The sequence below is a fragment of the Corvus cornix genome, chromosome 14 (assembly GCF_000738735.6).
Source record: "Corvus cornix cornix isolate S_Up_H32 chromosome 14, ASM73873v5, whole genome shotgun sequence".
NCBI lineage: Eukaryota > Metazoa > Chordata > Aves > Passeriformes > Corvidae > Corvus > Corvus cornix.
The window spans coordinates 6,877,104-6,902,581 of NC_046344.1; the positions used below are offsets into that span (position 1 = coordinate 6,877,104).

The 25,478-nt window shown below is 52.2% G+C and overlaps 3 protein-coding genes across 3 annotated transcripts; 2 read left to right on the forward strand and 1 right to left on the reverse strand.

Annotated features, from left to right (window-relative positions):
- Positions 1 to 437: 437 nt before the first annotated feature.
- ATPAF2 (ATP synthase mitochondrial F1 complex assembly factor 2) lies at positions 438 to 6,374 on the reverse strand. The gene is made up of 8 exons (XM_039560396.1): positions 6,155 to 6,374; positions 4,796 to 4,840; positions 4,326 to 4,471; positions 3,774 to 3,871; positions 2,805 to 2,885; positions 2,546 to 2,658; positions 1,645 to 1,760; positions 438 to 1,042 (listed from the first exon to the last, which is right to left on the reverse strand). The coding sequence occupies exons 1-8, from the start codon at positions 6,282 to 6,284 to the stop codon at positions 905 to 907; spliced, it is 867 nt and encodes a 288-aa protein (XP_039416330.1). The 5' UTR covers positions 6,285 to 6,374; the 3' UTR covers positions 438 to 904.
- Positions 6,375 to 6,550: 176 nt separating this feature from the next.
- GID4 (GID complex subunit 4 homolog) lies at positions 6,551 to 14,765 on the forward strand. The gene is made up of 6 exons (XM_039560397.1): positions 6,551 to 6,860; positions 8,087 to 8,146; positions 8,928 to 9,035; positions 9,670 to 9,771; positions 10,769 to 10,899; positions 12,090 to 14,765. Exons 1-6 carry the CDS (start codon positions 6,648 to 6,650, stop codon positions 12,151 to 12,153), a joined length of 678 nt encoding a protein of 225 aa, XP_039416331.1. The 5' UTR covers positions 6,551 to 6,647; the 3' UTR covers positions 12,154 to 14,765.
- Positions 14,766 to 15,439: 674 nt separating this feature from the next.
- DRG2 (developmentally regulated GTP binding protein 2) lies at positions 15,440 to 25,478 on the forward strand. The gene is made up of 13 exons (XM_039560544.1): positions 15,440 to 15,557; positions 16,823 to 16,983; positions 17,895 to 17,984; positions 19,062 to 19,122; positions 20,075 to 20,165; positions 20,544 to 20,616; positions 20,765 to 20,855; positions 21,033 to 21,130; positions 22,011 to 22,087; positions 22,608 to 22,696; positions 23,543 to 23,601; positions 24,023 to 24,076; positions 24,163 to 25,478. Exons 1-13 carry the CDS (start codon positions 15,494 to 15,496, stop codon positions 24,247 to 24,249), a joined length of 1,095 nt encoding a protein of 364 aa, XP_039416478.1. The 5' UTR covers positions 15,440 to 15,493; the 3' UTR covers positions 24,250 to 25,478.

Sequence of the window (25,478 nt, forward strand, 5' to 3'; positions counted from 1 at the left end):
CTCCTTGCTCGGTGACAGCCGCTGCCACACTCGCTTGTGGGCAGCTTCTGAGGAGTGGTGCTGGCCGGGATGGTGCTGCTCCAGGCAGGCAGCAAGGAGAAGGTGGGAAGGTTAAATGAGAGGGTGGCCGTGTATGCACACCAGGGACAGAGCAGGTCTCAGAAACCTTGTGGCTGGTGCTGCCTGTCAAACACCGATTCAGCTAATCATGCTCTGTGCTTCTGAAGATGGCTGCAGCCCAGGTTTTAGCCCTCTTGCTCCAGGACTACACAGTTGTCTCCTTGCTACCTCCTCAGCTGCATGGAGTTGTTCATACAGTAGTTAGTGCCTGCTCTGGTCTGTGATTTTTAATGCCTGGAGCCATCCCAACACCTGCCCACAACCTGGCAGCTCAGGACCCACCCCACAGTTTGGTGATTAAAACAAAGACACGCAGCTTTTGGTACCTCACAGGGGCAAGTCTTTAATGGAACACAGAGACCCTGGTGTTACAGACAGGCACGCCGAGGGATGAACAACAGATGCAGTGGAGTCTGTTTTCAGATTTCCATAACAAGTGTGTGTCAGGAGCTGGCAGCTATGAAGACATGTGGCATATGCTGGGTATGTCTGTGCCGTGCCCTGCCCAGGAAGCTGTTTCTTCCATGGGAGCTCCTCTGATGAGTTACAGACACCAGGAAAGGATGGAGCTGCTGGCTTGGGGATTCAGAGGAAACTCACCTTGACCTTTCCTCCTTGTGTGCTGCACTGCAGCAGGCAATCCAAGTGAAGAGTTGCCCACAAAACCACAGCACATGAAGGTGATCCCAGGAAAAATGGAATGGCAGGAAGGTGGCTACCATCCGCTGGGTCAGGCCAGCAATTCCCAGCTGGACATTTTCTTCCTGTGCCCTTCCCAGCTGCCTCAGTCCTGCAACAGCTTGTGTTTTACAGTCGAACTCTCTGAGCAGAGGTGAACAAAGAGAGTCCCAGCTGCAGTGCGAGCACGCAGCTCACACAGGTCATAGTCATGGGCCCACTCCACATTGCCCCAGCGCCGAATCTGAAGGAGAAGAGGAACGTGGTAATACTCAAAGCACCTCAGCAACTCTCAGCCTCCCCTCTCATGTTTGTGAAGAAGCACAGGTAACCCCTCCCAGAACTGAGCTGATCTTCGACTGCTGAGGCAGGGATATCTCCAGATGAGGATGTGCTTCATCTGTACTGGCGTCTGAGGCAAAGCCTCTTAACAGGAAGATGAAAAGATTCCCAACTTCAGCCACTTTTGGGACAGGGAGAGTTTCACACCAGGCTAATTTCCAGCAAGCTTGGTATCTCAGTGTCTACCAAAGCCTCCAGGCTGGATAACCCATAGCAAAAGAAGCTAGCCACAACTTTGCACTTCAGATTAGAGAGGGAGAAAAGCAGCCATCTGGGCTCTGTGAAAAGAAACTGGCAGCCCTGGGAGCACTCTGGGCTGTTGCGCCTGTGGTGCTGCTCTGCAGCAGCATGCTCCAAACGCTCTCAGACAGGGAGACTGGTGGAGTGGAACGTCTCCTGCTATAGCAGGCACTTCCCTTGCCAGTTATTTGTGGTGGGGGATGCATTTGTCATGCTGAGATTATTGCTATTTGAATTATAGGGCTGTTTTGTAACATAATTTACCTGGTATTCTTCCTCCAGGCGAGACAGAAGCACAGCTTTCTCTACTGTAATGTGCCTGTCAATCAGGCTCATGGACAGAATCAGTGATTTCAGCTGGGTGATTACAAATTCTATACCTGGAAGGGAATAACCCAAACCAAACAAGATTCATGGCTGTTTTCTGCAGTGTTACAGCAGCATCTTCACACGCTCTGAAGAGACAGGCAGGCTGTGGTACCCCCTCAGGGAGGGCCAGTGATCCTCCCACCTGCACCTGGGCACTCGGATCTGTGGTTAACAGCAGGCACAGAGCATTGTGCTGCCCCTGCCACTGCAGTGACAAAGGCCACGCCCTGGACCCCACCCCCTTTTATTCTGCCACAATCCTTCCCTGTGCAAAGGGAAAAGATATCCATCCAGGCTCCAGCATTCTGTGTCTTTGGTGGGTTTCACTGCCTGCTGCTCATTCAGGTCTGGAGTAAAGCAAACCTCCCTTCATTTCTTTATCTTTCAGTGTCATTCAGATGATTCAGGCAAGATTAAGTGGGATATAAGGATGAAAAAGTGAGGACAGTGCACAGTGTGGGCACTTTGGAGTACTAAGCCTGATTTCTTTTCCTGGTAACAACAAAGCTAGGGATTAAATCATTAGAAGGTTTGACATTAAAGAAGTTATTTGTGCTAAGGTGGAGCAAACAGCTCATGGGACAGCACAGTCAGATCCTGAACACCAGTGGCACTGAAGAGAATCCCTGCTTGTGACAAAAGCAGGGCAGGGCCTGGCCTGCAGACTTAAAAGATAAACCTCCACACTCAGAGCAGGAGAAGAAAAACATTACAATCACTCTCCTGCCCTGTGGAGAGGAACCACCTCCATACTGGCCCAGCCTGAGCGGAGAGCTCCTGGCCCAGCCCTGCTCACCTTGCAGGGCCCACATGTTGTAGGATGCCAGATGGCTGACGAAGGTCTCCTTGGTGCTGGCTGGAATGCTTGGCCCCAGGATGCTGGTCGAGGAGCCAATTGTCACGTTGTACCTGGAATGATCCTCCAAACCCTTAGCAAAGCCCAGGGAAAAGGCCCAAGGTTCACAGAGCTTGTGGCTCTGGCAGTCACAAGCACCAGAGCTCCTGGGCTCAGCAGGGCAGGGCCTAAGCAGCCAGGAACACCTTTGAGCTCTCACCTTTTCTCAGCCCAGGAGACCACAGGATCCCATTCATTCTTCTGCAGCTCTGCCAAGGCCGGAGGCTCCTCCACACGATAGCTGGGACACCACAGAACAAAACCACACTGGAAGGTCACTCCCAGGCTGGGACACACCTCTGGGAAGGACACTGACCTCACCAGACCCACAGCAAGTGGAACAGGGACCTGCTGTCCACCCAGGCAGCAGTGACAGGGAACAATCCCTCAACTCTTCCCCAAATTCAGAGCTTTTTGTTATTCTAGGAAGGACAGTTCTATCTTACTACAAAACAGAGCAGTGGACCAGCCAATTGAAAACTGCAGGTAGCCCCAGGCCACAGGCTGAAGAGAGGTTTAGCAGTTAGAGGAGGGTACAAATCCCACTGGAACTCTATGTGGGGCCACTCCTGCTTCTCCTTGCCCAGTGGCTCAGCTCAGCATTCCCTGCCTCCAGCCTGGTCTGACCAAAGCCACAAGGGCAGGTGGGGGAAGCCCACCACAGGGACTATGCAGCTGCCAGTGGAGGCTGGGGCAGGAGTCTGGGCATGAACAGGCTTGATCCTACAGCCTACAGGGACTTTAAGGAATGAAGGGCATTTTGGGACTGGCACAAGTAGCCTGAGCTGCCTGCACTGGCACAGGAGTACCAGGGACTGGCTGACAGATCCCCACAGGCCTTTCAAAGATGTTTTTTTTCGTCCAAGACCTTCATTTCCTGCTGCTCCCACCCTTGCCCAGCATGCAGGTGTCCAAAACAGAGCTCAACAGAGGACCAGATCCCATTCTCCCTCTCTTGGTGAGCAGACTTCAACCAGGTTTGCACATGTAGGAGCGATCTAAACTAATTCAAACCCTCGGGCAAAAACCAGCACAGATCAGAGCTGTGCCATGACTGGGTGAGAGCAGATGTTTTCCCTCACTTTCCCCAACCCTCTTTCCAAAACCCAGCTGGGTCCCCATCTCGTACCAGACTGTGTCTGTCTCCAGGAACTTCACAGCTGCTCGGATCAGCTGTGTTTTGTTTCGCTGCGTGGGATTGTCCAGCGCCGTGTTGCATAGAGTGGTCTGGGGATAAAGGCAGTTGAAACTGCTGTTATTCAAGGCTTGGAGAAGCAGTAGCTTCCATGGCACAATGTCAAGAAGAAGCAGAGAGATTTGTGGCAGATGAACAACCAAGGGGTGCAGCTAAAGGGGGCGCAGGGCCACAGCATGGCTCATGTAATAGGAATCTTCTCTAATCTTTCAGAATTCCTGGAAGCAGCCCATTAAGCAGAAGGGAAAAAAGTTCATGGACTGCTCCAGAGCTCACTGTTTCCTTCTGTCCCTCACTATTCCCAATAACACTGTCCAGCCCCTTCTCAAGTCCCCCCAGTGACACAGATTCCCTCTATACAGGCACCCAACCAGCCCAGAGAAAGTCCTAACTTTCTGCTCATTAGGAGCAGCACAACCTGCTGCCTCCACATTCTGAATTTTGAAACCATTTGGAGGTCTCAGCATCCCACCCTGCCATGCTCACCAGGTGCATTGTGTAGAACTTGATGGTGTCTTTCTGGGAATCCCATTCCGTTGCCACTGCAATGGCCAAGGCCTCGCTGGGGACAGTGAAGAGCTTGGCCTGGGGCGTTTTCAGCTTCCGGTGGTCCAGGTTTATTTCAAAGCCTCCTGGGGAATCAGAGTAGAAATCCTGGGGAATCAAAGAGGAGCAGGCACTAAGGAACAACAGACAACCCCACAGCAGGAGCAGATTCAGAGCTGGAGCTGACGGGAGCAAGGGAGCAGGAATACTGAGGTTTCCCACCATCACGTGGATACACTTAGTCTTGGAAGCTGCTTCCCACCATGCAGCTTTGCTGTAGACGAGGAAGGGGCACAGCAGCTGGTGACAAACACGCCACTGACACAGCCTGGGCTGCAGGTGCCATGCTGATGTGGTGACACCTCTCCCAGGGATCAGCCCCTCCATCCCATCCTGGCAGCCATACTCACCTTCCCCTTGCGAGATGCTCACGTTCTGGTAGAACCTCTTCCTCTCTAGGGACAGAAATAGAGGGCAAACAGAATGTTCAGAGGGCAAACAAAGAACATTCAGCCCCTTCCCCTGTTCCCCATCACAGCTCAGAACAGACAGAGCTTTGGTGCTGTCAAAGTGGTCTGGCCACAAAAATCCAGCCCTTCATCCACAGTTTCCAAGCTGTGAGCTCCAGTGAGCTCCACTCAGCAGGGAAGCACCAGGAAACTGGTGACAACCACACTGTGTCTGTGCACAGCCAGGGAGCAAACAGAACCAGCTACACTCCTGCCAGGCTGGTCACACTCAGCTGCCTCAGTGTGACAGGGCTGGTTTCCCAAGCAGACCTGTCCCACCACTCCTCAGGAGTTTCGCTTCAGGCTCAACCCTTCCAGATTCTACCACTACAGTCACATTGGACAAATTAATCCCTGAAGGACACTACTCCCTCCAGGCCAAACATCCCAGTCCAGCTCAGGAATATACCTGCCCCACCTGCAAGGTGACCTGAGGAAACTTCAGGTCTCATTTTAGGAGCAGCCTCCTTTGCTACCAGCACTCCTACACGCACTCCCAACACCTGAGAGCAGGATTACACACATTCCAAAAGCTCACATACCTCCCACAAGGCAGGAAGAATCCACAAGTCATTCCCTTGACAACAGCAACCAGGTTGTAAATCCCAAACCCATAAATGTGCCTCGTGAAGGGCACAACAAGCAGGTCAGGCTGCAAGTCTGCTATTCCAGGCTAAGAAAAGCACATTCCCGCTGGGGAAATTGAAGGATGTGCTCAGGCTCGGCGACCTGCGAGCTTTGGGGCCTCAGAAAGCGCCTCAGGCACAGTTCTAAAAACAGATTAAAGTGTGTGTACCCCAGGGGAGCCCCGGGCTCATCAGTGGCTCCCAAAACCTTGCCATGAGTCACCGGGACTCTGCAGCCTCACCTCAAAGTGAGATCAGTTTTACTGTTCTCAAACCCACACAATTCCAGCAAAGTCTGTGAATGGGATACATGGGCAGGAACATACCTGAACCTCCCCGTGTGAGTCCCATTCCCTCAAAATCCCTAAAGCCCAACAAAAACACGCGTAACAAACTGCTTCAGTGAGGACTCGACCACGCTGCCAGTGAACTCTGCCCGCTCCAAACACCCCTTAACACAAAGAAAAGAGCGTGGGGGGAACCCCAGCACCGGAGCCGCTCACCGGCCGTGGGGAGCGCGGTCCCCGTGAGGCCATGCCGATCCCAGCCCTGCTCTGGCTGGCTACGGGATGAGGTCCCCAGGGAAGGACCCCTCTCCCCAAACGGGGCTGGAGCCGCCCCGGTGCGCCCTCACCTGCCGGCGGGGCATAGGCCCGGCGCCCACATGGCCCCACCGAGCCGCTCCCGGTAGCTGCAGGAGGCGGTCGGGCGAGCCAGGTAGGCGGGGTGTGGGTCCACCACAGGCGGCGACAGCTACGCCACATCGCGACAGACGACACAGCAACCCTGTCCCGACCGCACTCAGCACCGCTCGCTGGACGCCGCCATCTTGCCGGCAGCCGCAACCAATCCGCGTCGCCTGACCAAAAATCCTACATTTCCCAGCAGCGCCAGGCGGCAACGCAACCAATCAACTCCCGGCGCCGCGCCAGCAGCCAATCAGACCCAGGGAACGCCCCCACGGCGCGCGCGCGGGGGCCAATGGGAGCGCGCGGAGGCGCTGCCGGGAGGCCCCGACCTAGCGGCGGCCTCGGCGTGAGGGAGCGGAGCGGAGCGGAGCGGAGCGGGCGGCGTCCTCCGGCCGCGCCCCGGCCCCGGCCACGCTGGCGCCCGGGGACCCCCCCGAGATGCCGGTTCGGAGCGAGAGGCGCCGCGCTGGAGGGGCGGGGGGTTCAGCCTCCTCCCCTGCCACCGGAGCGGCCGCCAGCAGCCTGGTGCCGCCGCCCCCTATCAACACGGCGCAGCCCGGAGTGGCCACTTCGCTGCTGTACAGCGGGGCTAAGTTCCGCGGGCAGCAGCGCAGCAAAGGCAACGCCTACGAGGTGGAGGTCGTCATGCAGGTGAGGGGGGCGGCGGGGCGAGCCGAGCCCTGGCGGGGCGGGAACGGCCACCGCGGCCTGAGGCGAGCGGGTCCCCCGCTCGCCTCAGGCCGCGGTGGACGTTCCCGCCCCGCCGGCCCCTTGCGACAGCACCCTCATCACCGTATCCCTCGATATTACGAGGAATTTCTTCACAGAAAAAGGTCATTAAACATTGGAAAGGGCTGTCCAGGGAAGTGGTGGAGTCACCATCCCTGGAGGTGTTTAAGGAAAGGCTGGACGTGGCACTCAGTGCTGTGGTCTGGTTGACAATGTGGTGAATCAGTCACAGGATGGGCTGGATGATCTCATAGATCTTTTCCAACCTCAGTGATTCTGTGATGATTCCAACCCGGCAGGGTATTTTTATGTCCGTTCTCCGTGTTCCTGATGGGATTTGTTGTGGTGGGGACATCCCATGGCTGCTCAGCTCCACTGCACGCTGCCACCTCGCAGGGGTTGGCTGTGCTTCTGTGCTAAAAGCGCTGCTTTTGTGCTTAAAAACGCTGCTTTTGTGCCAAAAACGTGGCTGTTTTGCGTGTGTCAGCTGAGGAGAAGGGGCTGCCTGCTCTCCCTGTGCTGAGCACAGGGAAACGTTGCCGTCCTTTGATCACAGGTGGAGAAGATCCATCTTCTCACAGTGGAGGTTTGCACTTCCCTGAATAACTCATTGTGTGTTTTGAAAGCGGATCTGGAGATGTCAGGGAAAAGCTTGGAAAATCCCTGGCTTTAAAGGAGCAGGCAAATCCTTGCCTAGTTTCTGCACAGCAGGAGCAGAGAGATGCAGCCTGATAACTCAAAATACAGGTGGCATAAAAGCTTTAAATTGAGGAGAAAGGCCTCCTGCAAAATACTGGGGGTGTAGGTGATTCTTCCAGGGATGCTTTTACTTGGAGAATGCTGTGGGTCAGATCCCTTCCAGCTGGAAAGGGGATTTGCTTCCTGCTGGAGAGTTCTGGGCAGAGGGTGCCGCCTTGGGAGCAGGCCTGGGATGTGGAGGCTGCCAGAGGTGAGCTGGGCACCTGTAAGTGATCTTTCCAGGTGGTTCCCAGGATGGAGAAGGGCTGGCAGTGTGAATATTGGGCAGTGAGCTGGACAGTCTGTACCAGCTGGAGCTGAAATTATCCTTGGAAGGGTTAGAAACTGCTTTGGATCAAGCATGCACCTTCATGCCTATTTTTATGGTTGGACTTTGCACTCTTTTCTAGCATGTGGATATGGAAAACTCCTATCTCTGTGGATACTTGAAGATTAAAGGCCTTACAGAGGTGAGTGTTAACTGCAAAACAACACAAAGAGGGGCTGTGTAAAGGCTTTCTTTTTTTTCCTGGGGGGGGGTTGGGAGAAGCTGCTGCCAGAAATAGGAACTGGAGGGATTGAGCATGTTGTAGATTTGATCACAGGGTATCTGCTGGCTGTAAATGTCACAGGTGATCATCCAGCTGGGAGCTTCATGGAATCGTTTATGGTTGGAAAAGCCCTCTATGATCACTGAGTCCCACTGTTGACCCAGGACACAGCCAGGTCCACCACTTCCCTGGGCAACCTGTTCCAATGTTTAACCACTCTTTTAGTGGTGAAATTGTTCCTAATATCCAATGTAAACGTCCCTTGGTGCAATTTGAGGGCATTTCTTCTTGTCCTGTCTCTTTTTCCCTAGGAGCAGAACCTGACCCGCACCTGGCTGCACCCTCCTGTCAGGGAGTTTGGAGAGTGAGGGTTCTTTTCCCCAGACTGAGCCCCTCAGCTGCTCCTTATCAGACCTGTATTCCAAACCCTTCCCCAAAGCCCAGCTCTGACATGGCTCCTGGCTTCCTGAAGTGAGGAGAGAGGCCGAGAAAGGCTGGAATAAAAGCGTGGAGGCTGCGGGTGTGGAAGAGTCAGCCTTGGAGAGGTCTGGGGCAGGATGAGGGACAGAAGCAGCAGCCTCAGATTGCTCAGAACTCTCCCTTGGAGATGCTTTTTGCTGAATGTGTGGAGCTTTGTCTCCTCTTGGGTTTGTGTCTGTAGGTGACAATTGTGACTTCACCTTTGTCTGTCCTCTGCCAGGAGTACCCAACCCTCACCACGTTCTTCGAAGGCGAGATAATCAGTAAGAAGCACCCGTTCCTAACGCGCAAGTGGGACGCTGACGAAGACGTGGATCGTAAACACTGGGTAAATAAATCTGGGGGCAGAGGGTGGGTCTGAGCTGCTGGTTTGGAGGAGGGGTGCAGCGTGTGCCCATGCAAGAGCTGGCAGAAAGGCCCGGAGACCTGTCCTTTATGGCTGTTTCTCTCCTCCTACTGGGATCTTTGCAAATAGAAGTCTCTTCATCAAGCTGTGATCTGTAATGAGGGAGGGGATGTCTTGTTTTCCACTTGTTGGCCCAGGGTTGAAAGGGAGCAGGAGCAATCCCCATTTCTTGACCCCCTAAGAGGGCACACTCCTTGTTTTTGGAGCCTTATTGCAAAATGGAGAAGGGGAGAGGGATTCCACTAGCACAGTAGGGCAGTTGGTACCTGTGTTCCTGCTCAGGGCAGGGTGTACCTGCTGCTGTGTTTTGGGGCCACAGCAGCCACCTCATCACCTCCCCACCTTGAGGGAGTTTGGCTGTTGTTTGCCAAGCTCTGATGTTTATTATATTTCTGTCAAAATATCTTCCTCTGGAAGTGCAGGAGCTTCTCCAGCAAGGCTGGCTATTGCTGTGAGTGTCAGTAGATTTGCGTCCTAAATAGCAGCTGGTACTAGAAGTTCTATTCCTGGAATAAGCATCCTTTTTTTTTTTTTCACTTTTCTTTTTTTGTTTCAGGGAAAGTTCCAGGCTTTTTACCAGTATGCAAAAACATTTAACTCTGATGACTTTGATTATGAAGATCTAAAAAATGGGGACTATGTCTTCATGAGATGGAAGGTAAACCCTGCCTGTCTCCTTCTTTGATGAGCTGCATGCAAGGCACTGATAGAGACTTGAGGTGTCTGAGAACTTTTCCAGCTGTGACGGTTTGATGAAAGATCTCTCCCTGCCAACCCCAGAATCCACTGTACTTGCAAGTTCCAGTGTGACTCGTGTCTAGCCAGCTAATTGTGTCCTTAAGGGCTGCAGTCATGGCTAAAAACACAACAGGAAAATCTGGCTTGGTGATTCTCCGGAGGATGAGAGAATTGATGTCTTCAGTCCCTGTGTGGGCCCTGTGTTTGATGCAGACTGGCCAGTCTGCACCTCTGTTCTTCAGCTGGTATCATCATAGAGTCACCACAGACTGGTTGGGGTTGGAAGGGACCTTAAAACTCATCCCGTCCCACCCCCTGCAGTGAGCAGAGACAACTTCCACTATCCCAGGTTGCTCCTAGCCCCATCCAACCTGGCCTGGGACACTTTCAGGGATGGGGCTGTCACAGCTTCTCTGGGCAATCTATTCCAGGGTCTCACCACTCTCACAGGGAAGAATTTCCACCCAATATCCCATCTAACCCTCTGGCAGTGGGTAGGCATTCCACCTCTTCCTGTCACTCCATGCTCTTGTGCAAGGTCCCTCTCCAGCTTTCTCATAAACTCCCATAAGTGTTGAAAACCTGCAGTAAGAACTCCCTGGAGCCTTCTCTTCTTTCTCAGGCTCTGACTTTCAGTTTTGCAATGGGCTTCTGGTTTGCAGGGGTTGAACTGAAACTGATCTCCTGCACTCTCAGAACTGGTTCTGTTCTCAGTTACCTGCTTCCCTGTGAGGTGCCTGCAGTGCAGGTGGTGAAGGGACACTCTGGTCTCTGCGCTGGGCTGCTGAGAGTGCAGGGAGTGCTCAGCCAGGAATGTCTTCGTGTTAGTGGGTGCCAGTATTTGGTTTGGGAGGGCAATTTGGGGTGGGGCTGTATTTGACCAACATTTTAAAATGCAGCCTGTGTTTTGCGTGCAGGAGCAGTTCCTAGTCCCAGATCACACCATCAAGGACATCAGTGGTGCTTCCTTTGCTGGTTTCTATTACATCTGCTTCCAGAAGTCAGCAGCATCTATAGAGGGCTATTACTACCATAGGAGTTCAGAATGGTAAGGAAGCTTCCTGCCTCCTGGAGACTTAAACCAAGCTGTGACTCCTCTCCTGCATGTCCACAACCTCAGGAGTGTCCAGGCAGGAGGTTCAGGGTGGTGGTTGGACCTTGGGGCAGAATGGAGGGGTGTGGACCTGAGCAGGCTGGTGCAGTCCATTGATGTGGTATAAAGTGCTGCCCTTATGGAAAGGGGGAGGAAATTTGTGCTGGCAGGGTGGAGGAGGGAAGATGATACACGGTCCGGAGAAGTGCTGTGAGGGAGCTCAGTTCTCTCTCCTGAGTAACAGCTTGGCTGTTGCTCCCTTCAAGCAGAAATCTTATCAGGCCAGTGCTTTGTATTCTGAGGTCCTTGGGGTGTTGCTGTTAAGACAAGAGAACAGTCAAAGCTAAGTGGTGGGGTTTTTGTTGTAGACAAGTAGCTGTGCAGAGCTCTTTTCCCATGAACCACTGTCATGAGCAGCAGGTGGATGGCTGGAAGGTCTCAGGGGGAGGGAAGGAACTGGGAGGCTTTCAGACGCATCCCCTCAAGCTGAGCTTTGAAAGACTCAGGTGTAATTTGCACTTGTACTAAACACTGTTTGAACTTGAAAGTTGTTGAGCTTCAAAGAGAGTCCAAAAAACCACCACAGTCAGCCCACCTGGAACACTGCCTCTCTGCAGGTGGCTCAGAGGCACTGGAGTGGGAATTACAGGGTCATTAAGGTTGGAAAAAACCTCCAAAATCATCAAGTCCAACCTTTGACCGAATACCACCTTTCCCACTAAACCCTAAGTGTCACGTCTGCTTGTTTTCTGAACGCTTTGAGGGATGGCAACTCCACCACTTCCCTGAGCAGGCCATTCCAGGGCTCAACCACTCTTTCACTGAGGAATTTTTTCATCATATCCAACCCAAACCTGTCCTGGCTCAACTTGAGGCTGTTACCCCTTGTCCTGTCGTAAGTTGTGTGTGGAAAGAGCCCGACCCCCACCCCACGTGGCTCCACCCTCCTGTCAGGAAGTTGTAGTGCGATGAGGGGCAATGCTGAGTCCTGTCAGGATTTTGGCACTGTGGGAAGTGGGTGTTGGATACCTGAACACTCTGGGACTGTAAAGGGGAGAGAGGAGCAGCCAGCACAGTGTCTGCTTGGTGGCTGCCAAGCAGGAGCTCCATGTAATCCTCTCCTCCCTCTCTCCCTTCTCTGCCAGGTATCAGTCATTGAATTTAACGCACGTTCCCGAGCACAGTGCTCCTATCTACGAATTCCGATGACAGCTGTCCAGATCTGATACCGCCCAGAAGCAAACCGGGCAGGAGAGCATGGCCTGCCAGGAGAATTGTGTCCCTGTGGGAGCACGGGAATGCACGCTTCTCTCCTGCCCCTTGGACTCGAGAGAGAGAGAGCCTGGATGTTAATTCAGCCAGCCCGAGGAGCTGCTGGAGCTTGATTCTCCCTCCTGTCGAGTGGCCATTTGATCTTTACTCTGGTTTTAAGCTACTTTAATGCACTTTCTTGTTGCACAGCTCGTTTCTCTGTCACTGAAGTTCCTCCCGGCTCTCCTCTGGAAGCTGTTTCTCAGTAGCTGGAATCAGTGCTGGCCTCTGAGTAATAAGGAAATGTAAGCTCAGGGCTTGTCTTTTCCTTGTTATATCCTGATGTGGGTTGAAATCACCAGGATTCAGGTTTCTTTCCAGATTTCCAGCTCTGATGCTCCCAGAGCCAGGTCCTGGGTGTGAGGCTCAGCTGTGGAGTCTGTTGGGGAGTGTTGGCTGAGGTAAGGCTGGAATGAGGCTTTGCTGGCTAACGAGGTTAGCTGGAGCTGCGGATCTTTCAGGAATGCCAGCCCTTTGGAGCTGGGAGCTGTTCCTGTGTCTGGATATGCCATTGGGAATTAATTTGGTGTACGGACTTCCAGGCTCTCAGTAAAGTGGATCTGAACTCTGCTTATAGGTGTATATTTGCTCTTTACTTAAGTTAAGGGTAAAAAAAAAAAGTCAAAAAAAAAAAAAAAGACCAAAAAAAAAAGACTTTTATTAAAAAAAAAAAGTATCTATTTTTATGGTTCCTTTTCCAAAGGACCCTATGGCAAATGCACAAGTACTCGATTCCATTTTACCGTTTTCACATTGAAAACCAGGAATGTCTGTGTTTTTATATCCGTGTATGTATCCAGCTAAGCTTTGGGAAAGTAACAGGAGCGCAAGCGCTGAGCAGCGTCGCCCTGGGACTGCTCAGTGTTTGTGCTCCCCCTTCATGCTTCACCACCACTGCTTGACACCATTTTACAAGGAAAAACAAGAAAAAAGCTAAAAAAAACCCCTTCCCAGTAGCTCCCTCTGACTCTGAATGTTCCAAGTGACATAACTTAAGGCTCCTGTGCCAAAGTGTGTGTGTGTGTGTATGCGTGTGGGGTGGTTTTTTAAAAGACACTTTAAAACTTGGCCTCAGTTGTGTTTTTACCTTGTCAGCCCCACCTGTGGGGCTTTGTGAGAGTTTAGTTTGCCTTTTTCTGGCTGTTTTAAAGCCCATCTTCCTCCAAGCAGATGCGTGGCATGGGTGGTGCTGAGGATGGATTTTCCACCTAGGAGAGGGGATTGAAGCCTCCGTGTGCCGGCGTGAGGTGCTTTGGGTTTTGCTTCTTTTCAACTAACTTCCTTTTTGGCAGCAGTTATTGCTTGTTTAAGCCTTAAGGAGGAAGGATTCAGGGCTTGGAGAGCCCCTTTCCTCTACTCCAAGTTGGGATCTTGAGCACTTGGAGGAGTGGCCGGGCCGGTCTCAGGAGATGATGCGGAATTCGCCCGCCTGGCGCGTGCTGTTCTCCGTGGATCAATCCTTCTCCCCGGCACACATGGAGAGAGATGCCTGGGGGAGAAGGGAGAGACCTGGCCTTTCCCAGGGAGTGTGTGCTGGTGCCTTGGCTGTTGCTGGAGGATGTGTGGGGACAGCACAGAGGTGATTTGGGGCTGCAAGCAGAGCAGTTGGGAAGTGTGTTCCCGTTTTATTTTGCTCCTCTTGGAGACACTCAGCCCCTTTTGAGGAGAGGGGTTTCCTCACGGATGGTGCTTGGAGATGTCCTGGTTTTAGAGGTGAAAACCAGTGGTGCTGCTCCACTGTGACCAAGTGTGGGGGGGTGAAACCTCCTTCCCAGGTGCTGTGTGAGTGCAGGGACCCAGCTCCAACGGCTCTTCCCAGCCCTCCGGAGCTGTCTGTGCAATACTGGTGGTCACACCGGTGTTCCTGTGCTCCCCAGGGCTGTCAGTGCCAGTGGGACACTTGCATTTCTGACATGGTTTAGTTGAATTAACCCTGTTCGTTGGCAGAAGCTGAGTTAGGATGGTCCTGGGGGTATTTAACACATGTAACTATCCCCAAACCGATGAAGTTTTTTTTTTTAAGACTTGATACGTTGTGAGAGGGTTGTGGAAAGAGTATCCTGCTCTGCCTGTCTTCTTCCCACCATTCTGAAGGGAATTTCAGCTTAGATCCAGAGCTGTCTGGATGTGATGTGTGGCAGGTGCAGAGCAGGTAGTGGAGGGCAGATCGTGGAGCCAAGGGTTTTGCAGGGGCTGTTGTTGTGTGGATTTTCCCTCCTCAAAAGCCTTTGCTTTGGGTTTTCCTTTTCTTTGACTTGGGTTGAGGGGAGATGTGTTCTGTACGTCGTGGTGTGGTGAGAGAGAATGGCCCAGGGGAGGATTTGGGGGGCAGAGGTGATAAATGGGGTGTTTGGACGTGGGAGGGGTTGTGGTGTCTCTTGAACCGCGCTGGCTGCAGCAGGGTGTCCCTGTGGGAGCAGAGGGTGTCCGTGTGGGAGCAGATGGAGTGGGGGCTGAGGAGGTGTTTTGTGGAGCAATCAACGTCCAAATTAAACATGAACTGTATTGAAGGGGTCTGTGTCCGTGTGTGTTTGTCCACTTCCCGGTTCCAGGGGATTGCTGTGCTTCATCTCCTTCCTTGAGGGCTTCTCCAGGAATCCCATCAGCTTCTGATGGCCTTAATTCACAGACTCTCGGAATCATTAAAGTTGGAAAAGACCGCTGAGATCATCGCGTCCCACCTGTGACCGATCCCCACCTTATCACTTGGTGGCACTGAGTGCCACATCCAGTCTTTCCCTGAACACCTCCAGGGATGCGGACTCCCCCAACCTCTCTGGACAGCCTGTTCCAATATCTAATCACCCTTTCCGGGAAGAAATTCCTCCTGATACCCAACCTGAACCTCCCCTGGCCTCCCTGGGACTGTTTCCTCTTGTCATGTCGCAGAAGAGCCCGACCCCCACCCGGCTCTGCGGTCCTTTCAGGATCCAGCCTTAATTAGAGGAGCGGGAGGAGGCAGTCCCGGTGGGGGGCTTCCCTTAACACCTCCCCCGCTTTCTGAGACCTTTCCCTTTGAGCATCCCCCTCCGTAGCCTCCCGGCCCCGCAGCTCTCGCACCCACCCGGGGTCACCTCCCTGGGGACCCTCCCGCTGCCCCCGCCGTGGCGGCGGGCGGAACCCGGGGCGCGGGGCTCGGGGCGCGGCCGGAGCGCGCAGTGCGGCGCGGCCCGGACGTGTGACGGGGACGGACGGCCGGGCCGGCGGCGCTTCCGGCGGGCGCTGAGCGGGGCCCGCCATGGGCATCCTGGAGAAGATCTCGGAGATCGAGAAGGAGATCGCCCGCACGCAGAAGAACAAAGGTGCGGAGGGCGGCCGGGGGCTGAGGGACCCGGGGCCAACGGGCGGGCAGGGTCCTGGAAGAGGGCGGGCAGGTGGGCTGGGGGTTAAGGGGGGGGCTGGGGGTGTGAGGGGCTGGGGGGGGGCACAGATGGTCTGTGAGTTATGGGAGAGCTGGGAGGGGTCCGAGGGAAGAGGGGACTGGGGGTTATGGCTGGACTGTGGATTGTGGGGGGCTGGGAGGGTGTCCGGGGGAAGTGGTGATGGGGAACTCTGGGGAGTCTGGGGGTCAGGTGGGCTGCGAGTTATGGGGGGCTGGGAGAGGATCTGGGGACTGTGGGGGGCTCGGGGTTGTGGGGGTCTGGGAGGGGGTCCATGGAAAGACGTGCAGGTCAGGGCTATGGGGGAGGCAGGATGGAGGTGGTTTGTGAAGCTGTGGGGTGTTTGGGGACACAGGGGGCTGGATCGGGGGTGCTGGGGCAGGTCGGGGAGCAAGGTGAGCTCTGGGTCTGGGGTGGGCGTGTGTGTGAGGGGCCCTGGGGAGGGCGGGGGCTGCCCTCTTTCCTGCCCTGTGCTGCAGGCCCTGCTCCCCCCGGAGCTGGGAGGGGCTGGCACAGGGGGCTCAGGGACCTGTGGGGGGGTCCTTGAGGTGGTGTTTGAGTGGTCCGGGGGCTCCCCAGGGGCTCTGCCAGAGCTGCTGCTGCGGGCTGTAGGCTGTGGTAAATAACAGAAATAAACATTAGTAAAACCTGTAAGGTCCTGGTTTCATGCCCTTACCTGTTACAAAGTGAGACACCTACCTTCCTTTTTTTCTGGTTCAGGTGTAGATTCAAGTGTTTTGCTGAGAATAAGGCAGTAAAGTACTTCCACACAAGTGAGCTCTGAGTTAAACATGTCTTTAAAAGTTGAAAGGAGCAGGGGAAAATAAGCTGCTGGTTTTGGGGTGCTGAATGTGACCGGGTGTGAGGAGGGGCTGCTCCCTCTGTGATCTCTCTCTCCTGAACTGGCTCCCTTCAGACCTTCATTCCTTCACCTGCTCTCCCTCTGCCTTGCTCTTTTAACTTGGGAATTTTTTGGCTGTTTTCCTCAACTCTGACTTTGTGCAGGCCCCTGGAAGGTTTGCTCTCAATGCCCAGGTGATGGAGCAGCTGGGGGCAGCTCTGTGCCTGGCTGTGGTTAAGATGCTGACCAGGATCCATAAGTGTTTCCTTTTAGGAAGGTTCTCGTTTCCAGAAGTGAATTACCAGCAACTTTCTGCCAACCAGCTGTTGGGTTTGTGTCATTGCAGCCACCGAGTACCACCTGGGCCTGCTGAAGGCAAAGCTTGCAAAATACAGAGCTCAGCTGCTGGAACCCTCCAAATCCCCGGCTGCAAAGGGCGAGGGCTTCGATGTGATGAAATCAGGAGATGCCCGGGTGGCACTGATTGGATTTCCTTCTGTGGGGAAGGTCAGTGAGTGTCTGTGTTCCCTGTGCTTCCAGGCTGTGGTTCACAATGGCTGCAGAGCAGATTTGGGATTACGGAACTGTGCAATGGCTTGGGTTGGGAGGCACCTTAAAGCTCACCTTGTGAGACCCCACCTGGAGTACTGTGCACAGTTCTGGTGTCTCCAGCATAAGAAGGACATGGAACTGTTGGAGCAAGAGGCCACGAGGTTGAAGAAAGGACTGGAGCACCTCCCCTGTGGAGACAGGCTGGGAGATTTGGGGCCGGAGGAGAGAAGGTTGTGTGGAGACCTCACAGCACCTTCCAGTATCTGAAGAGGCCACGATGGAGCTGGAAAGGGATTCTTTGTCAGGGACTGTAGTGGCAGGAAAAGGGGGAATGGGTTCACACTGAAGGAGGGGAAATTTAGGTGAGATATGTGGAAGAAATTCTTCCCTGTGAGGATGGGGAGGCCCTGGCACAGGCTGCCCAGAGAAGCTGTGGCTGCCTCATCCCTGGAAGTGTCCAAGGCCAGGATGGACAAAGCTTGGAGCAACCTGGGATAGTGGAAGGTGTCCCTGCACATGGCAGGAGGTGGAATGAAATGGGCTTTAAGGTGCCTTCCAACCCAAACCATTCCATGATTCTATGATCTAGGTGAAAGTTGGAGGTGAGGAAACACTCCTTCATTTTGTGTGCTCTGCCCTGTGAAACTTGTTCTTGCCTGAAACTTGTTCTTGCCCAGCCACAGCACTGCTGAGGAAAGGGGGGCATGCAGGATTTACCTCTGTTCCGTGACAGTGTCACCACCTCAGTCCCTGTGCCTGGAACAGCCACAACACGACTTCCACAGCCTGAGGAGCACTTTGGTGTTGCTCGTTTTGCTGAGTCTTTTCATTTTCCTGGCCAGTGATGCTGATCTCTTGCATTTCAGTCCACGTTTTTGAGTTTAATGACCTCGACCGCCAGCGAAGCCGCGTCGTACGAGTTCACCACGCTGACCTGTATCCCAGGAGTCATAGAAGTACGTAGGATTCTCCTCCCTTTGGCATGGAAGTGGTGGGACACCCAGCTGTGTAAATGTGTGTTTGCACCAGCCACACTTGTGCTGCCACTAAGGAGCAAAGACATCCAAACATCTCCAAAGCTGAATTTTGGTTTAAACTTTTGAGTGCTGATGTAGCCCTTCCCTGAGCTCCATAACAGTTCAGGATTGGCTTCCTGGTCAGGATTTTTGTGCTGCTCTTGGACTGACCAGAGCAATACAACAATTCTCAACTGGATTTTGTAGAACCATTGTCAGTGCCAGGGACCAGCTGGCTGCAAACCTTGACAGATTTGTTTTTAATGAAGCTTTACAGAGGCAATCTGTGCTGTGATCACTTTCAAAACAAAATGCAGCTACTCCTGTCCTTGAGGGGTTTTATTAGTGGTGACCTCAGCAGCCATCAGTAAAGCAAATGATAAAGGGCATCAAACTGAAAAGTGTCCAAGAGTAATGAGGAAATCTGGGTCAGGATCGAAAGGGCAGTTAAATAATGAAAATAACTGTATTGATGAGAAAAGGACTTCAATGTAACATACTCAAGCACAGCTGTGAGCTGCAACAACAGCTGGAGAGCCAATGCCTTGCAAATCCTAGGAATGAAGAGTCTCCTATTTTTTTTCCTGGCACTTTAGGACCTGCAGCACAGCTGAATAGTTTGATCTATCACAGTAAGAGATGTGGCACTTGTTCATTACTGAGTTTTCTCATTAGACCAAGAAACAAAGGGTTGTTTTTCCTTTCCATTTCCTCAACTTGGGAATATGTGACTGCTGTGCTGTTTTCCTGGTGCTTTGTCCAGCTGCAGTCATGGGATGCTTTAGGGGGGTCAGGATCTAATGTACAGCTGTATGTGCTGCTGAACACAGCCCTTAGCTCTGGAATTTGCCTCAGGACAGAGCCATGAGCTTTGTGCAGAATTCCCCTGCCCTGCCAGTTCCACCCAGTTCCACTCTCCACAGGATTTGGACCCCCAGCATATGCTTGGAGCTTTTGAGGCAGCTCAGGTGCCCTGCAAAAAGCTTTCAACTTTCCATCCTTCCATTTCCTTTTCAGTACAAAGGAGCCAATATTCAGCTGCTGGATCTGCCTGGAATCATCGAAGGAGCAGCTCAAGGTTGGCTCATGTCTGTGTTCATGTACAGGAGGGATTTGCCCTCAGTAGCATCCCTGGGTGTCTCAGATATTTACAGGTTTCCTGGGCCAAGAGTTCTTACATTGTCTTTCCAAATTTTTGAGTCCTTGATCTTACGTGAGGCACGATTCCTATCCCTGAGCCCACGTAAGGGTCTATATGTAGCAGAAAGATGGTTTTCTGGAGGTGGGAGCCAAAGCAAGCCAGTCACTTCTCACCTCCTTGCCTGAGTGTTAAGTGGCTCATTTGTTTTCTGGTGCTGAGGAAATCTATAGAAAGATGCTGGAGAGGCGGAGGGGGAATTACAGCTAAACACTAACCATGTTTGAGTAATTCCCTGAGCTCCTGCCAGTCCTCCCATGACTCCTGGTTCTGGGAAGAGACGTTGGCTTTGTCTCTCTGTGTTGTCATTGTCCTCATTGGCTGCTTGTGTCTGAAGATAGCTTAGGAAGTCAGAGAGTCATGGAACATCTGGGAAGGGACCCACAGGGATCATCCAGTCCAACCCTGGCCCTGCACAGACACCCCAACAATCCCACCCTGTGCCTGGTGTTCTCCAAACACTCCTGGAGCTCTGGCAGCCTTGGGGCTGTGACCATTCCCTGGGGAGCCTGGGCAGTGCCTGACCACCCTCTGGGGGAAGAACTTTTTCCTAATATCCAACCTAAACCACCCTGACACAGCTCCAGCCATTCCCTTGGGTCACCAGAACAGTGCCTGTGTTTCCTAAGGCACCTTCTGGCACTGATCTCTGGTGAGCTCTCTGTGCTGCCTGGAGCTGCTGCCAGGGCTCTCAGCAGCTGACAGCAGCCAGAACAGTGCTGCAGGATCTTTCTCCTTGCTTTCAAGCTGCTGCACAGGGCAGGAGTCCCCATCTGTGACAGAACTGAGCTGGTTCCTCTTGCTGATGTGCATCCACCTCCTGTCTCCCCAGGGAAGGGCAGAGGCCGGCAGGTGATCGCTGTGGCCAGGACAGCAGACGTTGTTATCATGATGCTGGATGCCACCAAGGGCGAAGTGCAGAGGTGAGTGTGTGCTGGGCGTGGGAGGTGGGCCGGGCTCAGGGCTTCCCACATGCCCAGAAAACATGCCACCTCTCTGAGGAATTGTGGAGAGCACCTGGGGAATGAGGAATTAAACTGTTGAGTGGGAGGTGGAGGTTGGACTCCATGAGAAGCATCCTACTGACTGGTGTGGGTGCTCAGCTGAAGGGTCATTCCTACAGGATGGCTGTCAGAGACAGGAATGTCAACCTGGATTTCCAGCACAGACTCTGACCTGCATTAGGTGGGTTTTAGGTTGTAATGAAAGCTTGTGACAAGGCTGTATCAACACAAGAGTTGCAAAAGAAAGGTCTGGGCCACGTTCAGCCTCATGGGTGCTAATGTGCAGTGTCCCTGCAGGGCCTTGCTGGAGAAAGAACTGGAATCTGTAGGAATCCGTCTGAACAAAAGCAAGCCCAATATCTACTTCAAGGTGAGGCTTCCTGAGCTCCTGCAGGCACAGCTTGTATCTGCCTGCCCGCTCAAAGCTGAGCTCACTCTGTGCTGCCCCTTGTGTTGGACAGGCTGAGCAGGCTGTGAATTTGCAGAATATTCTTACGCTGCTTTTTTGCCTCCTGCAGCCCAAGAAGGGTGGAGGCATCTCCTTCAACTCCACTGTCACATTGACTCAGTGCTCTGAGAAGCTGGTTCAGCTCATCCTCCACGAATACAGTATCCTTTCCTAAAACAGGAGACCCTGAAGCCATCAGCAGCTCATGGTTCAAGTGGTTCCTGCTGTGGGACAGCCTTGGTGTCACTTTGGTCCTTGCTGGTTGGCAGCAGGCTGTCACAAGGGAGCTCAGCCCCTGTGGTGTGATTGGATTTGGGCCTTGACAGTGTCCACCTCAGAAATCTTCAACGCCGAGGTCCTGTTCAGAGAGGATTGTTCCCCCGATGAGTTCATTGATGTGATTGTAGGAAACAGGGTCTACATGCCGTGCCTCTATGTGAGTATCCTGGGCAGCCTGGCTTCTGTCACATCCAGCGTCTCTTTTCTGTGCCAAAGGAAAAGTTGGAACTTCACAGAACCATGGAATGGTGGGAAGGGACCTTAAAGCTTATCTCATTCCCCCCCCCCGCCATGGGCAAGGACACCTCCCACAAGACCAGGGTGCTCCAAGCCCCATCCAACCTGGCCTTGAGCACTTCCAGGAAAGGGGCAGCCACAGCTTCTCTGGGCACCTGTGCCAGGGCCTTCCCACCCTCACAGGGAAGAATTTTTTCCCAGTATCCCATCTAACCCTGCCCTTTCAATTTAAAGACATTCCCCCTTGTCCTATTACTCCATGCCCTTGTTCCTGGCTCCTAAAACAGTAACGGTTTGGGGTTTAAGAGGTGGAAAACGGCTCAACAGGGAGTTTTTTATAGGCTTTGGATGTGCAGCCGTGCTGTGTGTGTTCCCTGGGCCCTCTTGTGGCTGTTGCTGCCCTGGAGCAGAAGAGCTTCCAATCCTGGTGCCGGGGGTTTGCTCCCACATGCAGAGCCTCCGATTCCTCTGCTGCCAGCTCCATGCTTGGCTTTTCATGTCTGGTGCCTTGTGTGCCAGAGGTCCCTTTAGGGCTCTGTTTGTAGCCACTGGGTCTGTTTGAAATCTGTTTGAAATCAAAGACACTGGAGAACATGTTCCAAGTCATCCCAAAGGGAGAATTTCAAAAGGCCAAAATTTATATTCAGGCTTCTGAATTTTAATAGTTTGTTTTACTGAGAGTCTTGGCTTATCCTCTGACAGGATCTGTGTTTCTGTTTCAGGTGCTGGAGCTGCCTTGTTATTTCCACATCTTGCTGAATTGCCTTTCTAAGGGCTGTGTTGTTTTCCCTTTGATTTAGGTTTATAACAAGATTGACCAGATATCCATGGAGGAGGTGGATCGTCTTGCTCGGAGGCCCCACAGTGTTGTTATCAGGTAGGAGCTGTCATGTTGCCTTTTCTGCTGCTCTGCCTGGTGTGGGGTTCATTTCACCGCTTTCTGAGACCTTTCTCCAGCTTCTCCCAGGAAGGGACTTCTCCCAGGGCTGGTGGGGTGGGAAGCAGAGCTGCTGTGCAGCTTTTCCCAGATTTCCTTCCCCTGGAGAGGCAGGCAGCTTGGCTTCTCCATGCAGGGACACGTTCCACTAGATCAGGTTGCTCCAGGCCCCATCCAACCTGGCCTTGAACAATTCCAGGGATGGAGCAGCCAGAGACTCTCTGTGCAACCTGTTCCAGTGCTTCTTCACCCTTATAGTAAGGAACTTCTTCCTAATACCTAATCTAACCCTGCCCTCCTTCAGTTTAAGGTCGTTTCACCTTGTGTTTTTTCTTTCCTTGCCTTATTAAAGACTTTCCCCTCATTTCTTTCTCCATCACTTTAAGAAAGACATCTTACCTTGTTCTTCTGGATCCCTAAATCACAACAGCAGTAAACAGTTGTTCCTGGTGTTTTGCAGCTGTGGCATGAAGCTGAACCTGGACTACTTGCTGGAAAAGCTCTGGGAGTACCTGGCACTCACCTGCATCTACACCAAGAAACGGGGACGTAAGTGACCACGAGCTGAGCAGAAGGTTTGAAAGGCACAAATGCTGCTGCCCATGGAAGGCAGACAGGCTGCCAGCAGGGCTGGTGCCTTGGAAATGCTGGAATTACACCCTCCCAAATCATCTTTCAGCTCTTGGGAAATGCATCCTGCTCTGCCTGATCCCACCATGTGTGGATCCCACTATGGCCTTCCTGTTGTATTTTACAAGAGCTGAATTTTCATAAGCCTTTGCATGATATAAGGGAGTAAAGTGTGTGAGTTCACAGCTTTTTTCCTTGTTATGCACACTGTGATGAACTGTTCAGCCCATCACAACCCAGAAGAAGTTTCCTGTTCCTACTGCAAGAAATTTGGTGATTCTCACGCCCTTGGAAGTGCCTTTGAACCTCCTTTTGCTTTATAACCCACTTGCAGCTTCTCCCAATGATGAAGGCACATCTGTACCCTGCTCTGTTTGGTTGTGAACAGCTGAACTTGGGTGGATGTGAGGAGATCAAGGAATTTTCTCTGAGCTTGTTAAGCTCTGAAATCTTGGGGATTTTGGTTTTCCTTGAGCAGGTGTGTTTTGACTTGGGTGGTTTTGTTTCTCATAAGTCAAAGGCTTGGGATGGAGTTGGATCAGGTGGGTTGTGAGGAAGCTGCTGACTGTGTGGAGTGGGTAATTGCACTTGTGGGTAGTGGAGAGCTGATTCGGTGCTTTCAGGTACTGGATCCCTGTTCTGTCTGGGAGCAGGAAGGAGGAATTTGGGAGTAGTAAGCACAAGGTGATGTGAGATGGTGTCAGCATTTTAGAACACACTTGATAGAAATCCAATGCTTTTTCCCCCCCTTCTGCTTCTCCACAGAGAGACCAGACTTTACAGATGCCATTATTCTACGGAAAGGGGCCTCTGTGGAACATGTGGTAATTTTTCTGCATCATTTACATTTCCCTGTGTGCAGAAGGCAATTCCTCTTGGACCTGCTGTGATTTGTGCTTCATAAAGCTCAGGACATGTCAGTGTTTAGTTGGGCTTCTCCTTTTGTTGCCTTTACCGATTTTATCTGCCTCAGGTTTCTTTCACAGCTGCTATAAAAGGTTTAAACAATAATTATTTAATGCAGCCCAGTGAAAAAGCACATGGAAGCAATGGAATGGGGCTTTATGTGGGCTGGTGGTTCCTGTGTCTGTTCTGTATTGTTTCAAGTGCTGTTAACTGGCTCCTAAAGTCTTTATTGTGATTTCTGGCATAGATTTGAGTTTCTTTTAATTCCTGGGTATTGAAAAAATTGTTTGCAAAGTGGTGTCATTGAAATACTTCAACTTCTGTCTGTCTGTCTTGCAGTGCCATCGGATTCACAGATCATTAGCCAGCCAGTTCAAATATGCCTTGGTGTGGGTAAGTGCTAGACAGATGCTGGAATCCTTGTCTTCAGGTGTCTCTGACTGGTCTTCTAACCCTTCTCCCCATTTTTTGCTTCAAAGGGGACAAGCACAAAGTACAGCCCTCAAAGAGTGGGCTTAACCCATATGATGGAGCATGAAGATGTCATTCAGATTGTAAAGAAGTAACTGCTGGTGCCTGGCCTTGTCTTTAATCACTGCAATTGGAACTGACCACGTAAAAACAAAACAAAATACACCAAAAAAAAAAAAAAAAGAAAAAAAAATAAAGAAAAAGGGAGATGTGTTCCAGAGCCAGGAAAGCTTCTGTGAAGCTCCTTCTCTTGGAGAAAGGCAGAAAATGAGGCTACTGTGCTTGCAGGTGGGGATGGGGAAGATGGGTTTCCATCTCACAGCATTTCAGGCCAAGTAATGTTTCTTAAAAATTGAAAAGGAGCCAGTTCTTCTAGGACACAGTTCCACAACCAGCAGTGTCCTGCCCCTCCTAGGGTTTGCACATGGATCCATGTGCATTCCCAGTGGGAAGTGATTGGTTTTGTGTGAACAAATCTGTCCCTCTGCTTTGGGCTGAGAGAACATTGCTTATGCTTTGCTGCTTATCCATTCACTTAATTTAAGCATGGATCTGAAACAGAATCAGAGTTCTCACTCCCCTGCTCGCTGGACATGTCTCTGAAGCTGAGACAACCCCAATTTTTAGTGGTCCCACCTCAATTAACATTGAAACCTGGCACTCTGTGCCTCTCCCTAGCCTTGCAGTGGGGTTTGTAGGACATCCTGGTCCAACTGGTACTGAGAGATGAGAATTTTAACTGGTAATTGTTAATTAACCTGGCCAGACTGCAGTGGGGTACGATCCAAGATCCGTAGTCTGGGGTAAGGATTCACTTCTGGCATATCGCTCATCGAGGGGCTGCCTTGGGAGCTTCCTCCTTTCTTGGGCAGGAGCTGTCCTGCCCTTTACTCCCCAACCTGGGATTCTCATCAACCATGCCCCTAAATTCCAGTCACAGCTCTTTGGAGCTCAAGGTACCACCCCATGCCATGAGCTTTACCCCAGCCCTGTTAAACACTGCTTGTCTGGATATTGTTCATCAGAAATCTGGGATTTTTGTAATCATGCTTTTCCATTGAATACTATTGCTAAACAATTCAGAGTGCCTGATAGAGGACAGCTCTTGTCTTCTGGGATCAAGAGCTGCCAATAGCTTTTATTTTCTTTCATTGGAAAAGGGTTCGGTCTGATGTGGATGCAGAACTGTGAGGACAGGTGTGACACCTGGCTGAGCAGGGTTCCTCCCCTCCTCCCTGCTCCTCCCCACCCCTCACAACCTGATAGAGCAGAAATGGAAGGATTATTTTATTTGAGAAAATAAAAAGTTGTTATTTCATGTGAA

Excerpts from the sequence above, each read along its gene's own strand:
- ATPAF2 (XM_039560396.1), bottom strand. The coding sequence starts at position 6,284 with ATGTGGCGTAGCTGTCGCCGCCTGTGGTGGACCCACACCCCGCCTACC. Across the intron at positions 2,659-2,804 it reads GTCTCCTGGGCTGAGAAAAG|GTACAACGTGACAATTGGCT; the intron begins GTGAGAGCTCAA and ends GGATCATTCCAG. Across the intron at positions 1,043-1,644 it reads GCCTGGAGGAAGAATACCAG|ATTCGGCGCTGGGGCAATGT; the intron begins GTAAATTATGTT and ends CTTCTCCTTCAG.
- GID4 (XM_039560397.1), top strand. The coding sequence starts at position 6,648 with ATGCCGGTTCGGAGCGAGAGGCGCCGCGCTGGAGGGGCGGGGGGTTCA. Across the intron at positions 8,147-8,927 it reads AGATTAAAGGCCTTACAGAG|GAGTACCCAACCCTCACCAC; the intron begins GTGAGTGTTAAC and ends GTCCTCTGCCAG. Across the intron at positions 9,036-9,669 it reads ACGTGGATCGTAAACACTGG|GGAAAGTTCCAGGCTTTTTA; the intron begins GTAAATAAATCT and ends TTTTTGTTTCAG.
- DRG2 (XM_039560544.1), top strand. The coding sequence starts at position 15,494 with ATGGGCATCCTGGAGAAGATCTCGGAGATCGAGAAGGAGATCGCCCGC. Across the intron at positions 22,088-22,607 it reads CCCCACAGTGTTGTTATCAG|CTGTGGCATGAAGCTGAACC; the intron begins GTAGGAGCTGTC and ends GGTGTTTTGCAG. Across the intron at positions 24,077-24,162 it reads TCAAATATGCCTTGGTGTGG|GGGACAAGCACAAAGTACAG; the intron begins GTAAGTGCTAGA and ends TTTGCTTCAAAG.